General features: G+C 42.0%; 2 protein-coding genes across 2 annotated transcripts; one reads left to right on the top strand and one right to left on the bottom strand.

The window, feature by feature from the left end:
* Nucleotides 1–6,203: 6,203 nt before the first annotated feature.
* Nucleotides 6,204–10,123, top strand: LOC131885009 (aminomethyltransferase, mitochondrial-like). Its single transcript, XM_059232928.1, has 5 exons — nt 6,204–6,494; nt 7,261–7,536; nt 9,101–9,283; nt 9,371–9,582; nt 9,660–10,123. The coding sequence occupies exons 1-5, from the start codon at nt 6,298–6,300 to the stop codon at nt 9,995–9,997; spliced, it is 1,206 nt and encodes a 401-aa protein (XP_059088911.1). The 5' UTR covers nt 6,204–6,297; the 3' UTR covers nt 9,998–10,123.
* Nucleotides 10,046–11,799, bottom strand: LOC131885010 (glycogen synthase kinase-3-like). The gene is made up of 2 exons (XM_059232929.1): nt 10,495–11,799; nt 10,046–10,382 (listed from the first exon to the last, which is right to left on the bottom strand). The coding sequence occupies exons 1-2, from the start codon at nt 11,344–11,346 to the stop codon at nt 10,095–10,097; spliced, it is 1,140 nt and encodes a 379-aa protein (XP_059088912.1). The 5' UTR covers nt 11,347–11,799; the 3' UTR covers nt 10,046–10,094.
* Nucleotides 11,800–16,648: the final 4,849 nt, after the last annotated feature.

The following is a 16,648-nucleotide window of genomic DNA, read 5'->3' as shown; positions in this document are numbered from 1 at the left end:
ATTCAGTTGACATTTTTTTTATTGGTTGTTTTTTCGCTAACATGACAAATCATGTGCATCAGAAAACAATGGGGAACAATTACTCAAATGCCCACATGCCCAAATGCCCTTACTTTTGTTTGCTCACAGACTCACCTTTGACAAGTAGCAGATCATGTCCTTGACCTAAATCAGAAGCAGACGGGCAGGAAAAAATGCCATCGTCTAATCTCGAACATCTCCAACATTGTTGATCCGTTTTCAACGATTTAAGCCCAGCTTGCTCTCTGAGCTAGAAGTTTTGAATGATTAGGACGGGCCCAAAGTTTCCCGTGAAATTTGTGGTTTTGGCCCTTAATTTGAGCAAAAAAAACGGAGAAAGATTATCGAAAAAATCATTTAAGACGCTAGTTGAGCCTAGCGGTCGACGAGACTACATTAATAATGTCGAAATTGAATCCTCAGGAATTTTTGTTCAAAGTCAAACGTTCCACCAGTCACATCGTTTTTCAAGATTAAGCTTGCTTGACTCAAGAATCGATCACTGACGGCGATCTAAACCAGTGATATGCTCGTAGGTCCGCCTTCATTTGTAGATCAATGGAATCATGGGCTTTTCCTTTTTTCAGGGGCGCTGCAGACAAAAGAAACCGCCAGGTGAGAATATTTCCAAGTAAGCTGTTATGTCTCTACAAATCAGCACACTCAAGATCATGAACCAAAGATGATAAATGTGGCCAACTTGGATAAGCTCCAATCTTCGACAGTGTTACCCTAATTAGAAATGAAGTTTTGTTTTTGTATGGAATCAGGATGCTTAAGCACATGTTCCGTGCACATTGGAGCACATCATCCTGATATGATATTGGGAAGATATGATGTATTGTTATGAGTAGGCCTATGAAGCTGACCTGCGAGTCCTCCCTTTTGTATGCCTCATTCTGGCTTCATCTGTAGAAGGAAATAAACGCTTTTCTCTCGGAACCCCTCTTTCTACTCGAACACGATTATGCGATGGCGCAATCGGCAAGCACGTTTTTATGAAGTGCTGTCGATGGCCTGTCCCTGATCTGGTGATTTCTTTAACGTTTACCAGCGTGAAATTAAAAAACGAGATCATGTAAACTTACCCGCCGATTCAACTGGAAATTTTTGGTCAATTAGCGAGCGCAACAAATGGATATCATCCTTAGCCTTAAATCCATCCCCGAACGATTTCAAACGCGTGGAATTCAAACTTATGTCTTTTTACAGATCCGCGTTCGATGATACCCATCTGAAACCAATGCAAGGTCCAATTGTTGGAGATCCTATGGTGATCACTTTAAATGATCGAACCATTCCCTTTGCTATCAATACTGCTCGTAACATTCCAGTTGCGCAATATGAGTCTGTTCGTCAACTTCTAGAAGACCTAGTCGCCCAAGGTAACATTGAACGGGAGGGAGACGTCCCAACTCAGTGTTGTCATCCATTGGTGGTTGTCCCGAAAACGGATGGCTCATTTCGGTTATGTGTGGACCTGATTCTGTTGAACACCCAAATTGTCAGATCAATCCATCCCATCAAAACTCCTCTTGAAGCCATATCCGGTTTCCATTGAACGGATAAGTATTTCTTCAAGTTGGATCTGGTAAAGGGATATCGGCAAATGCCATTGGCAACACTATCCCAAGAGTTAACGACTCTTATAACTCCTTTCGGGAAATTTCGTTTTCTACGATCACCAATGGGCTTTCCATCAACTGGAGATTTGTTCTCTTATAGAGCAGATGCGGCAATGTCCGGACTCTATCCTGGGCATGTTCAAACTCGGAGCTGAAACCATTCTCCAGACGGACGCTTCTAAACTAAAAGGTCTTGGGTTTGCACTTTTAGAGTTACATAAGTGGTAAGGATCATTTCATTCCTGATGCTTTGTCCAGAGCTCCTGTTTCAAACCCTATAGATGATCATTACGATGATGAAGAACTTCATGCTGGCCACTTAAATTTAGAACCGGCCAAGATCCACGCTTCCGAGACTGATCTCTCTTTAGAGCAACTGATCACAAAAGCCCGAAGTGTTGTGTCGATTACGAATTCCTAAAGCCCACAATGGAAAAGGGCGTGGTATTCAAAGCTGGAGGAGGGTATATTTCTATATACTCCTATTTTCTCGTACTAGATGCGTTGCATCTTGAATCAGAGGAAGTTTCCATCTTCTTTAAGTTGGCTCAGGTTGTCCTAGTTTTCAATGGGGGAGATAAATCGCTTCCCAGTAACTATAGGCCAATTTCTCTCACTTCGAATATTGCGAAGGTGTTTGAGGAGATCATGAAGTTCAAACTGGTAGAGTTTCTTGAAATTTGCGATGTCCTTCCTCCGGGTCAGCATGGGTTCCAAGCGCATTTTAGTACGGTTACTCAACTGATTGAGCATATAGAGCAGGTCATTGAGGGACTAGAGAGTCATGAGTAGACTCCAACAAAATATGTTGTCTTCACATCACGCAGAAAATGCAGATGTTTGCCATATTTTGTCCGAGTCTAGCCATGAGTCAGTTGATGTTGTTATCTTGATTTTGCCATGACCTTTCACAAGGTAGATCATGGTTATTCATTTAACAGGCTCCATGAGATTGGGACCCGAGATAAGGCTATCAATTGGTTAAGAAGTTTCATTTCCGAAAGGAAGCAATTAATTAAGGTTGAGGGATTCCTTGGTGACATGCATGATGTCAAGTCGGGTGTTCCTCAGGGATCAGTTTTAGGTCCTCTCCTTTCCATCATCTTCATTGCTCCACTTCAGAAGCTAAGTGGTAATAATGTCAGTCTCTCTTCTTATGCTGATGGATGGACAACGGTACACTGGACATATTTGACGCCGCAAATGTACCCGCTTGGTATAGCGGAAAATTTACAAACCATTGAACTAAATGTCCCGACCAGAAATTGAAAAAAATCTTAGTCACGCTATCCATACCAAGCAGATTCACTCGCCAGAGACACTCAAAATTATAGGGAGGAACATGGCAAGGATTACTTTGTTGCTCAAGGACGTTGGATGTGGAAGAATTCTCGTCAACCCGGTTTTATTCTATGATTCAAGTTTTCAGCCGTCCAAGCTCAGTTTGAGCTTAAAGGGCTGATACAACATAAATGGAGGAACAAAGAAATTTGACTTGGCAAATAAAAATTACGTAAGAGATGGATTCGTGAAAGGTTCCATTTATTTTTATGTTAGTGGTTGCCAGAAACATCCCAGCACTCCTTAAAAGTGAATCAAAAGTGTTTAACCACTACTGAGCGATAAAGGGCCAAATATTTCACTATCCTTGAATTCCAATGTCAATCATCTTGAATTATTAGCAATTCAATATTTGAAAACTGGAGCATAATGACTGGAAATGATCAGTAGTAGACAGGGACGAGAAATCACCAAAAGCCATTTTAAACCAGGTGACACAAAGTAGCAGAAATTCCTTCAAAGTGAATTTCTGCTAACGAGAATATAGCTTGGATGGCAAATTATCAAAAGCCATTTTTGACCACTTGGCAAAAAATGGTGGCAGAAAATGGCAGAAATTCCTTCAAAGTGAATTTCTGCTAACGAGAATATAGCTTGGATGGCAAATTATCAAAAGCCATTTTTGACCACTTGGCAAAAAATGGTGGCAGAAAATGGCAGAAATTCCTTCAAAGTCGAATTTTGCCATCCCAGGCAGTAGCCTCTTTAAAAGAATGGAGGGTGAAAAACCGATCCCAGGTAAGGCCTGAATCATCGTTTTGGCCCCGTTTCTGAATGAGATTTAAGCCCACCGAGGTATCCGACGACAATTGAAAGGACTTCCAGTTAAATTGCGACTTCCATGGCTGCTGATACAAAATTGGTATGTGGTAGGAATGCTCAGAATTCCGGTTGTCAGGTAGAGGCCTTAAATCAAATCTACTCTTGGTGGTGTGCTTGTATGCATATGCTTCACCAATTTGGGGTCCGATGAGTTCAGCAGGTTTGCAAAAGGTCGAGCAAGTCCAAAGATGTTTCACTCGGAACATCACAGGAATGAGAGAGCTCTCGTATTGGGAGAGACTAAACAAGTTGGGACTGTACAATGTTTAGAGAAGGTTCGAAAGGTATCTGATGCTGGATGTTTTCAAAAGCATCCATGAGCTTTGTTCCAACCCAAATTCTTAGATAACATTCCAGATCAACCCTACATTCAAGGATTAGCACGGTCTGTCAACTCATATTTGTTGGTAGACCAAATATCGTAGACGTAGACAAAATAAAGATTGAAAGGCAATAAACAGGCAAACTATAACCTTTCACATTAATAGTAATGGGGATTACATTCCATGTAGCGAATAGAAAAGCCGGTGAAAAAGCAAACCAAAAATATCATTGAAAAGTGTTAATGGACTCCAAGCCATGGCTTGCCCTTTAACAACAGCCGCGATCTGAAATCGTCAGATTAGCAGGACAAGATAAAGCCCTCCTCATCTTTGGCAGACTCCCTCAAATCCATAACGGCAGCTAGGGGTAACCGTTTAAGCGCCCACCTACATCCTTAAATGCTGTCCAAAACAATTCTTGTTCGGGAGAGGCCGCTTCATCACGGAATATCTATTCTATCGCCACAGCTTGGCAACCTCGAAAAGTCCCCGGTATTAGAAAATAACTGTATCAAGTCTCAATCATAGCTCAAAATTCCAAGATGCTATACATTGCCTAAGCTGCGAAATGTCAAGACGCATCAGGCCACCCGGGTCCAAACGGGTTCAATTCAATCGAATTTTACACATTATAAGACATGAACATTGGATGAAATTTAAGCAGCTAGGCACTTCATATTTGCTGCCGAATCTTAACAGACAATTAAGTGAGGCATTGCAATACATTTCAGGACAACACAGTAATAGAGAAGCATGTGGTTACGAAATATGTGCTAAGTTTTTAGAAACACGCAGATGTGATGATGGGAAAGCCGAAATGGCATCCACTCATTGGTTCTTCGTGGGTTGTCAAAAATTGATCGGTAAACATTAAAGATTGTCTTATTTACTACCTGTGTAGCATTCGCAAAGCCAATAATGAGAGACGGAAACAAGAACACTCAAGCGGGGATGGCCGGATGTGTTTCAGGGAGAGGGGAATGCCAACAAATGTTTCTAATGGGCTTGGACCGTTTGAGCCAGGAACGGTAACATTTGGGAACAAGAGAAATGGCAACAAAAGGCCGCCCACCGTTGGAGAAAAGGCCGGACAAATGTCAGCTAAAACACACACTCACGCCGAATCTCAGAACCTTGGAAATCAGTGTCAATCAACCAATTAGTTTATCAGATTTAGTAACATGCTTTAACTTTAAAAAAGTCTTGATTGGTATATTAGAGTTAAAGCAAGATGATTACTAAAGTGACCCATGCGTTCTTGCTGAAACGTGTGTTTCTGTTCTTTAAAAGTTTTGTCATTCTCGAAATTCAAGAAAAACGAATCGTTCTTTTTCAGAGGAGAGGGAACTTCAACCGATTGTTCATCTCAGATTTGCGAATTGTATTTGTTCTCTCGCTTAAGATTAAATCATCGATATTATCTATCTTTCGTGTTTGTTTTTTCCTCATTTGGCTTCCACATGGTTTCTTCATTCTCAGCTCTAATTACCATAGGTCTAAAACAACGGTGGAGGGGATTATTACTAGAAGAAGGGAGCTCATTAATTTATGGTGTGTACAATTATTGTAGATTTGAAATAACAAAACTTTATGAAGAACAAGTGGTCTGATCAAGCAGATATTTGAAAGACGTAGTCATGCCAACCTAGGACTATTCTCATTTGAAGCAGAGTGTAATTCTTTGAACACAATTGGTAACTAAAGATCCTCGAGCTTAGAAGATCCCTTCAAATTCCAGCGTTGCTTTATAATTCAATACAAATGAACATCAACAAAATTATATCGCAAGTTCTCATAAAACAACTGCAGCAACCTCTGTGTACTTCGTCCCTTTGAAGTCGTCTGAATTATTGCTGGTTTACTTTCTGCATCTCCCCATTACCCCCAAATTCTTGTCATTGGCCGTCCTGATATTCGTTTTGAGCTTTAAGCTTGGATATTAAATCCTTGTATCCTCCCAAGTTCATCCTCGTACCTGTTCAAACTGGGTTCTGTCGTCATGATGGTTGGTTGCAAACCTGAAAATCTTGTTTCCCGCCGCAGGTTTCGTCTCACAGCATCCGTCTGATAGAAGTGGCATTGTCCAATCACTTGGGCCTAAAACTCTGGACTTCTGTCCATCCACGAAGACACAACAATCTGGACTTCTTCTGCCCAGACGCATCATGTTTAGATTTCCCAAGGGGTTTGGCCACCAAGTGATTGCTTTGACCCGACAGTATGGTTCCAGTTCGACCCCTCGAGCCACGTGTCTTTATGATTTTCACGTGGCCCAGGGCGGAAAAATGGTGGACTTTGCCGGCTACTTGATGCCAGTCCAATATGAAGGTCTGGGTATTGCTGCATCCCATCTTCACACCCGGTGAGTGAGCTTCTGGGGTGGCCTTTGGTTTTGCTTGAGAGGAGTTACCAACACTACTTGAAGGCCATCGGTCAAAAGTGAAATTCCATGTTTTTTTTTTTTACCTATTGACTCTTGGCTTGTTTTTCGGACTACCTTAACGGTACTGTGTATAGAATATAGAAATAGAATTGAATTCTCAAATACGAAAACGAAAAATATATTCATTTTACGTAACTCTTTATTCAAATCATATCTGTTCCACCAAGGAATTAGAGTCGGCAGATCTGGCTAGTGCTGGAATGTTTCCGGAATTGAATCATAATCAATCTTTTACCAGCACTTGATTCCTTTGATTTGGTTTTTCATGGGCTTTTCTAACCGCTACAGGGAATACAATCCCCTGTACTATTTAAATGAAAGGTTATAATTCGTCTATTTATTACCTTTCAATCTTTATATGATATTTGGTCTACCAACGAATTTGAGTTGGCAGACCGAGCTTGTCCTTGCATGTAGGGTTGATCTGGAATGCCAGTTAAAAATTAATCCAAGTCTAACTTAAGAGGTGCCACTGGATCAACAACACCTAAATATTCCGTACGAATATTTGAAGGAAGCACATTTAACAATGAACGAGCCCGAGAAAGAAGAGAGTTGGAATTCAAAGTTCTATTTGATTAGCCTGGATTCACGAGGACTTAAAAGTGATGACGCTAGCTAACACAATAGCTGCTTCAATTTCGATCTATCAGATTATGTTTAAACTTGGCACTCTGCGTTCCAGGAAGCATGCTTCAATTTTTGATGTGTCCCACATGCTTCAAACGTGCATTCGCGGGAAAGATCGCATCAAGTTCATGGAGAGTTTGTGTGTGGCCGATGTTCAAGGCTTGAAAGAAAACCACGGAACCTTGTCCGTGTTCACCAACGACCAAGGAGGCATCCTCGATGATCTGATCGTGACCAAAACCAACCAGGACGACTTGTATCTGGTCACGAATGCCGGCTGCAGAGAGACGGATGTGCCGCTCATGGAAAGCAAGGTCCAAGATATGCAACGGTAATCTGAGTTCTGAATGGCTTTTGCTGCCGGTTATCCAGGTTGGGTAGAAAGAAGTACCAAAGATATTCGTTGATGTAAAATATCCATTGTAATACCTGTTCGAAGAAATGTTCGACTGTATTCGTTTCAGTAGTGGCCAAGAATGTTAAATACTTTTTTAATGATAGGTTTAAACAAAGTGGACCAAACCCTCTTTTGGTCTGTTTTTTTTGGCTTCAGTTTCGTTTTAGTTTATTGTTGAGTTGCAGTTTAAGGCAAGTTCTTGGTTCCACACTTCCACCAAGTTTTGATCATAACCGGATATGAAGGCGAAGGTCTCAAGGGAACAAAGCAAACGTCCAGTCGGATTCGTGGTTGGATAGAGAATAGTTTTATTGATGCACAATCAGGGCAGTTGTAACGAAATTAGTTATTCGTTCCTTCGAAAAAGGAAAGTTCTGTAATCCCATTACATTTGAAAACGGTGTAATTGTAACGACCCAAAGAAACCAAAACTTACTCGTTATTCTTCACTTTTTTCACGCTCCAGTGTGAAATATAGTTTTTCATTTCCCTCTTGACAACTGCGGAAACTTGAAGCTTTAAGGCAATCTTAACAGATTATTTTTTTTGTATTTTCCTATATCCTACAAAAGATAGCTCAAGGCTGAAAATTGCTCTTGTGTTTAACAACAATGAATGGGTTTGGGGTTTCAGATCTACTTTTGCTAGCGCTGATTTATTGTTTAAACATCTTTCCTTTGGCTAGAATATATTGCACCAAATTTCTCAACTCGTAAAATTTGCAAAAATGAATTTGCAACATAACCTTATTTATGATACCTAAACGTTATGCAGATTCAAAATCCCCACCCTGAATATATCCGTTTTGACTTTTCAAAAGTGCCTTTTGCCTTCCACGATTCAAATTTAAAAAGCACGTTCAAAAACATGTCCCCATACGATAAATACTGTCAAAGTAGTTCTCTTTTTGGGTTTGGGTTTTCACGGGCTTTTCTAACCGCTACAGGGAATGCAATCCCCAGTACTATTAAAATGAAAGGTTATAATTCGAAGTTTGTATTTGGAAAAAAAATGTTTTTCTGTTATGCATTTCCATTGGCTTAGCCAAACGAGCATTGCCAACAAAAATTCGACGAATTATTCCTTTTGGCCAAAATAAATGTAACTGTAATATGTTCCTTTTATTGTGGAACTACTAATGCCCTGTGCAGAATGATAAGTTTGGCGTTAAGTTAAAAGCATTGCAAATCATGTACATGTAACATCTACCATGGAAACCAGCATTGAACCGAATATATATGTCAAGGTTTTTACAAAGTAATACGTTTCTTAAAATGTTCAAAACCAAATGCTCAATTTTGCTCAGAATGTTATGTTTCTGAAATGCTTGCCACAAGCAGCGTTCTATGGACAGATTTTTTATTTATCTGATGACTCTTTTGGCCCCCCTCCCATCAGTATGCCCAAGTGTACAACCATTAGCAGCTTTACAAGAATACATACAATCTGAAACTAAATGAACAACGACTAACTGAGTAAGCCTTTTTTTCCGATTCAGCCAAGGGTTGGACGTGACTCTGGAGTATTTAGAAAACCGTGGCCTGATCGCTCTTCAAGGTCCTGAAAGCGCTCGTGTCCTTCAAAGCCTCTGTCCCCAAGTCACTTTGAGCCAGATCAAATTCATGACCAGTTGCGTCACCCGAGTCAATGGAGTAGATGACGTTCGGATCACTCGTTGTGGGTAAGGATTGCCATGACATTCATGGTTTGACGAGAGTATGATGTCCTCGTCAACAGCTTCGGCTCACCTCTTCTCTGAGTGTGTTAGGTACACTGGCGAAGATGGATTCGAGATCTCAATCCAGGACTCGGAGACCGCTGGTTTGGTGGAGAAATTACTCAGCTCAGAAGAAGGAAAAGTGGAACTAGCTGGGCTCGGGGCTCGGGATTCCCTCCGATTGGAGGCTGGACTCTGTCTCTATGGGAATGATATTGATGCTAAGACCACCCCCGTTGAAGCCGGACTGACTTGGACCATTGGTAGGGCAGGATGAGCTTGTTGTGTTCTTGATGTTCCCGATTCTCAAGATTCATTCATCTTTCTTTTTTTCCCCCAGGTAAGAGGAGACGCGAAGAGAAAGGCTTCCCAGGCGCTGAAGTCATCTTGAATCAAATCAAGACTAAGCCCAAAATTAAACGGGTGGGACTCATTTCAAGCGGTCCTCCGGCTCGGTCCCACACGGCTGTTATTGACCCCGCTCAGGGCACCCCAGTGGGCGAGATCACGAGCGGTTGTCCTTCTCCATCGCTCGAGGGACATAATGTGTCCATGGCTTATCTTCCCACGACGTTATCCAAGATTGGAACCAAGGTTCAGCTCCAAATCCGGAAAAAGACCGTTTCGGCGGAAGTGGTGAAGATGCCGTTCGTTCCGTCCAATTACTACTCAAGTTAAGATCGACTCTCTCGCTACCAAGACCAATGAAGATCAAACAAGCAGGGGTCGATGGCATATGAATATCGTCTGTATTGTCGGTGATAAATAAATAAGATCAGGGCAGGGCTGCCAGATTGTACAGAATGTCGACCGCTCGGGGTCTTTTCTGAGGAATGTATTGAAGTATATCACAGAGGATTTGCAGGACGCCTTCGAAGATGGCATCGGGGCGATGCTCTTGGAGTTGGGTTTGGAGTCTCTCGGGAAAAGTGCCGGTGAGTCTAGAGGCCAACACGCTTTGGTCCAAGAACTTGATGGGCACTTTCATCTCAGTCAGGACATCCTCCTCCAAGGTGCCTAATACGTGTATAATTTCGACCAATTGGTCCATATTGTCCTCACCCTAAGACCAATTGCGCAATTAGAAAACATGTCGATCCAAGAAAACTTCTTCCTGATAAGTAATCGTTAGAAGAAAAAAGCCAGGACGTTTCGCAAACGAACTGGCCTCTCACCTTGAATACGACTTGCGCTCCGATCATTTCACCCAAGACACACCCCACACTCCAGATGTCGATCCTTTCGTCGTAGTCCTCGGAGCCCAGAAGTAGCTCCGGGGCTCGATAATACCGGGAACACACGTAGGACACATGGGTCTGGCGGGCACTGAGCACTGTGGCACTGCCAAAATCGCAGATCTTGAGACAGGACCGATCAGCGCTCACCAATAGGTTGGAGGGTTTGATGTCTCGATGGCAGACGTGCACGTGGTCGTGGAGGTATTGAAGGCCAATGGCCAGTTGCTCCAAGTACTTCAACGACGTGCCATGGGACAGACCCTGCGGATGGCTTTGAATCTCGTCAAAGAGGGACAAGGGCATGAACTCGAAGAACATGTTCAAGCACACTTCTTCCATGGGCCCGTCGGCGGCCTCTTCGTGGTCCACGTCATGCCGACTGAATGAATAGAAATGAAGTTTGACAATGTTCTCGTGGTTCAAGGTTTTCAGAATGGACAGCTCTCGATTCTCACGGCGTTTCACTACCACAATCTTGAGAGCGGCTTGGTCCATGTTCGAATTCGATTGGAAATGCTCGTCCAAGCGGAAGCCAAATTTCCGGATCTTGACCTTGAACACCAAACCGAAGCAGCCGGATCCCACGATTGGACCTCGTTGGTAACAAAGTTTGACACTCTCGGATCGGGGCCCCAAAATGAAGGGGTTCTTGATGGCTGGAATCAACTTGGTGGGACCGACAGTCTGGAGTTCGTCATTCACACTAGACCTGGGCGGAGCCCCTGTATGGTCATGCGGGTAAATCACGGCCTTGGCATTGATTTTTCTCCAAGTTTTTCTTTCGTTCATCTTTGGGTCCGAGTCAGAGATGAACGAAAGAACTAGTACAAGTGAACGTCGACTATGTCGATCCAGAAGGACAAGTAGGATGAGGTCCTCCGTTCGTTCCTCCGTTTGTTCGTTTCTTCGCTAGTTCGTTCCACTTTTGACTCTGGTCTACGGTGGAACGAGCTCACGGTCAGACTGTGACAGTTGGGGGAGAATTCCCATCCGACTTGTCGTCAGCGGCGAGTAGATAGAGATCTTTTATCAGAGGACTTACTGCTACGTGCCTACATGCAAACAAACATGGACAACTAAGAAGCGCCAATCTTTCTTTCTTTCTCTCGTTTTTCGTTCGTTTGTCATTTTGTCCAGAGGTAAGTCTTCGATATTTACTAAAATGAAGATGGGCCCATGGTTGATGGCCAAATTGTGCCGCGATTGTGTTGCTCACTCTTATTCAAGCCTCTTTGCAATGCAGCAGATAGTAAGTAGTCCACCCTTCAGTTGTAAGAATTCCGTTCCAAGATCAACTGTGACCGCAATCTTCGAGCGAGAATCGAACGAACTTCCGCTAAGAGAGCGAGAGAGATCCCTGGAATGAGTGATTATACACTCACTCACTCACTCACTCACTCTTCACTCTATCCTTACACCGTCTGTAATGGTGTGGGTGGGTAGCGTGGGTAGCCAAGAGTCATACATTCAGCAAACATGAAATAAGTAAGGCCTGTAATGGTGGCCAATGAGCACGACGATTTATGTAGTGGAATAATTGCTTCCTGTGGTACAGATCGAGTCAAATGAGGCCCATGAAAAGTTTCGAGTAAAAATTTGGCCGACAGGCAACAACTCATTTCAGGTCAGGCCAACCAGGCCATACGGGTATGAACTTGCATCAAATTGGTATCTTGAATTGGTGAAAATTAACGTCTTTAATGTCATTCTACCAAAGACTCGGGGACTCACTCATTGAGAGGAAAGTATCTACGTAAACACGTTCCTTCGAAAGGTGGGAAAAAATGTCCCAGCCTTTGCATATCTGGCCTTTGTTGAAGATCAAGATGAAAAGGTTAGGTACTTTTTTCATGTTGTTGATTCTCGAGTTGCCTCCAGTTATTCACAATCAACAATCCCCCTGTGGATGCGTAAGTTCTTTTTGGGAATCTGTAACTGAATGAAGTCCATCATGAATCTCTCATACGTGGAGGAGCTTGATCGTCGTAACTCAACCTTTGATCACCGACCGTCCGTCCCGTTGACGTTTTCGGGTTTTTCTTGGTCACTACCCACTTTTCCCTTGTATACGCACATACTAGTACGTACCCCTACCTACGTACGTACAGCTACAGTACATACATGTGCGAGTGAGGGCGTGCTTATATGGACAACACGGACGTGATCAAATAGCGGTCACACCCAACATTCTCGCTCCGTTTGTTGGCCCAAGAGAGAAGGAAGTGACGGACGCTGATCTACTGACTTCTGTGACTGGCCGCCATTCCCATCCCAATCATGTTATAGTATACCTATATGTACGGCTTAGCCATGGATTGGCTCATCCATCGGATTCGGACCCAACCTGGAACAAGTCGAAAGCAACTCAAGAGCGGATACGTGCCCACTTCTTACAGGCCTACATGTTCCACAATTGGACACATGTATTAAGTGAAAGTAAATCTGTGTCCCAAGAGCCAGCCAACTCCAGGACCTAGTGCACCGTCCTTTTTACTTACTCTCTTACTTACTTACTTACTCACTTACTGCTTGGGTATCCAGCAGTTGTACAAGATCATTTCTTATGGCAGCCACATTGAAAGAAAGCCTGCACTTGAACCGTGAATGGCTAGAATGAATTGGACTAATGTATCTCAGAGTCTTGATGCAATTAATAGCCAAGGCAATAACAACGACAACGAGAAGTGGATAGCAGCTGCGTGGACGCCATAATACTGGTGATCAATGCTTGGGTATTCTTGTCTCATTTGGGACTAAAACGAACAACAAGTACCTGCATACTGTACATTTAGGTATGCTTCATTCGAGAAGGTAAATCCCGGACAATTGGCGTAACTGTAGAGGGACAGTCTGGCCCCTAATGACGCCAGGAATTACTGTTGTCCTCCAAGTGCGCCTTCGTGCAGAAGATATCATTCGATATTGGGTACTCTATATTGCTGCTGAGATAATGAGGGGCTCATAGAATTTGAGATGCGTTCAGGTAATTTACAATCAAAACTGTCTTCGGTCGATCGTCCGCCTGCCCTTTTAATCAAACACACATGAATGGTCCTGGCTTGACTTCTGGCTTGACTTCTGGCCAGGCCCTACTAGCCCATACGGATGCATGCACTACAGTATGTAGTATGTAGGTGGAGCGACAATACTTCTGGGGAAAATCCCCTGTACATACATCAGATTGGCCACTCCGCCCACAAGATCTAAATACAAGAAAAAAGATCCAGCTCAAATAAACATGATTACCTCGTGCCTGTAAGTACCTTTGTGTTGTAGGGTACGAAACACTCGTGGAGCATCATTTAAGCTCCGGAAAACAGGACAATAATCTGGCTAGTCGTCATTTGAAGTTCGTTGAAACCTCATGAGTTCCCAAACATGGGCGAAATTATTGCTTAACACGAATGAAGAAGCCAAGTACGAAGATTTATTTGGATAAAAAATCTTATAATGGTTCAAACGAAGTGCTTTGACATGTTCCGAAGACAAAGATAACAATATTCATACATTTCCATTCTTGACTCTTTTGCTAGTTTCTTGAGGAAAAAAACTGAACAGCAATAAGAATATCGCGTGTCAAGCGGATTTTTTTTGTTGCTAAGTCTTAAAGCGAAACCGGTTTTCTTTAAGAATTGCCAAATAAAGCAAAAACTTGAATTCATGTTTCTTGTTCAATTTATGGTTCCTTTTCTTCACTTATCTTGATCAATAGATTACGCATACTACATTTACATTCATTCCTCATTCATGATTTTATAGTACTGGGGATTACATTCCCTGTAGCGGTTAGAAAAGCCCGTGAAAAACAAAACCAAAAAAAATTACCTAAAGATATCACGCTGCTTCAGCGAGGAGAATTGGCGTAGCACTTTGGGCAATTTCTTTCGAATCTTTCTGTTTCTTTCTGCTCTCTTTACCGAGCTTTCAGCGAGATTTTTTTAGGCACTTCGCAGCGGTTAAAAAGCCTAGGTGTGTTTGAATGTTTTCCTCGAAACGTACAAAGGCATCCTAACCACTTTGGCTAGCCACACCCACAGAATGAGAATCAGCCTGGCACAGATTTTGGCGCTGCTTTTTGGAAATTTGGATTGACACCGTCATAGCCGCTTTCACTGGCTGGGTGAGGTTAGCCACTGAGACCCTAGCACCCGCTGATAAAAAGTAGATTTATTTTTGGCTTGAATTACACGGGCCTTACTAACCGCTCCAAGGAATGCTAATCCCCGGTGCTATTAAAGTGAAAATTCATAATTTGTTTAATTGTTACCACTTAAATCATATACAATATTTGCTCTACCAAGGAACTTCAGTTGAGGTTGATATGGAATTGTGTTCAAAAACATGTCCAAATCTGACCAGGAAGATGCTATCGGATCAACAACATCACATCTACGTACTCTCTACGAATATTATTTTTTTTGAGGACTTTCCTACCGCTACGGTAAATAAAATCCCCAGCAACTCGAAATGACAAACTTGTATACCCATCTCATTTTCCTTTACACTCATTTAATGTCGGATACGCCAGGGAATTAGGGTTGGCAGATCTGGCTAGCCTTTGAATGTAGGGTTGATCCGGAATTTTGGGCAAAAACTTTATTCAAGAGAAGTTAAAAACCGATAAGCTCACTCTCCACAGTGGTTGAAATTTCTGATTAAGTGTTTGCTCAAATGCCACGACTTCTAGCTGCTGCTTTATTTGCTAAAGAAACCAAAAAAAAAACACTCTTTGTTAAATAAGCACCTTTGAAAGGAGGTCCTACCTTTTTTTCTTTCCTTTTACCGCTTTTTAGCCGATGCTTGGGAATGATTTCCCAGCAAATCGAGTTATGTTTTAGAAAAAAAATTGATCTACTAACGAATTGATACATCAAATCGCAGAAAACACATTAAAAAGTATCGCTGTCCAAAGTCTAGTTAGACAATATTATCAATACTCTTAGTTATGCACTGACATAAAGTTTCATCAGTTACCATTAAGGGTACTTCATCGATGGCAGGAAATAAAATCATATTTTTCCTCTTCCGAAGTATTTCTTTAAAACCTGACAATAGTAAAAGCTGGCACTTATTTAGAATGTGAAATGGCCCATTAGGAAAAGCCCAACTAGACAGTAATGTCTTCGAAAAATTCTCGTAAACCTGACAGTTTTATTTTCAATATTTGATTGGCATTGAAGTAATATAATAGCTATAAGGTATAACCGGAGCATTTTGCGGTCAAACTTGATCACAGCACAACATTTGAAGGGTTATAATTTCTCAGCGTCTGCTCAATGGATTTTTATGGCAATATGCAATATCTTTGAATTACGTATTCAAAAAATAGTTTTCAGTGGATTGATAAAGTAATCAAAGCTACTTTTCGTGATGTATTCTTTCCCAAAGTTGGTCCTTGTGTTGTTATAACAAAGCAAAAGGCAATTAGAAACCTTGTTATTTAAGTAAAATATTTTTAGTGTGTTGTATACCATCTTGTCCCGTCATTAACAAGGCAGTTTCTATTTGTATATGAACTAAGATGAGCTGTTTCGTAATAAAAAATAATAATACTATTAGTTTTAGGTGCCAGTCAGGTTGAAATTTCCCAAGACCAAAGTTCGGAGTGGTTTTTTTAGCCCTCGATGTGTTAAAGTTAAATTCGCAAAGTCAAGTTTCAAGATCATTTGTAACAAAACCAAGGATGTTTCGAAAAGCACTGGGTTCATGGTGCCTATTAATTTCAAATCATTATTCCAGAGTTTAAATAAACAACATTAGCAATTGGAAATAACAACAGCACCAGCACCAGCCATGAGGGGTTGAGACAGTTCACTCGTCTCGGTCTAGTTGTCTGCATGACGTATGGTATATGTTCGTATGTAGTACGTACGACGTACACCCATACGTACTACGTACCCAAACGTTCGTGCAATATCATCAATGCTCCTCGTCCACGTGGGTGGGTGGGTCCCTGGTGGCTTCTCGATCCTCGTTCTCTCTCTCTCTCTTTCTCTTTATCTGCCCTTGTCCTCCTTTAGGACACTCTTCTTCCCGAGCTTTCAACTTTAAACGACGGACGGGTTAAAACGCTGGCTTGACGAAGATTTGA

This window comes from Tigriopus californicus, chromosome 8 (genome assembly GCF_007210705.1).
Source record: "Tigriopus californicus strain San Diego chromosome 8, Tcal_SD_v2.1, whole genome shotgun sequence".
NCBI lineage: Eukaryota > Metazoa > Arthropoda > Copepoda > Harpacticoida > Harpacticidae > Tigriopus > Tigriopus californicus.
The sequence above is the reverse complement of the archived record's forward strand: the minus strand, read 5'-3'. Positions and strand labels throughout refer to the sequence as shown.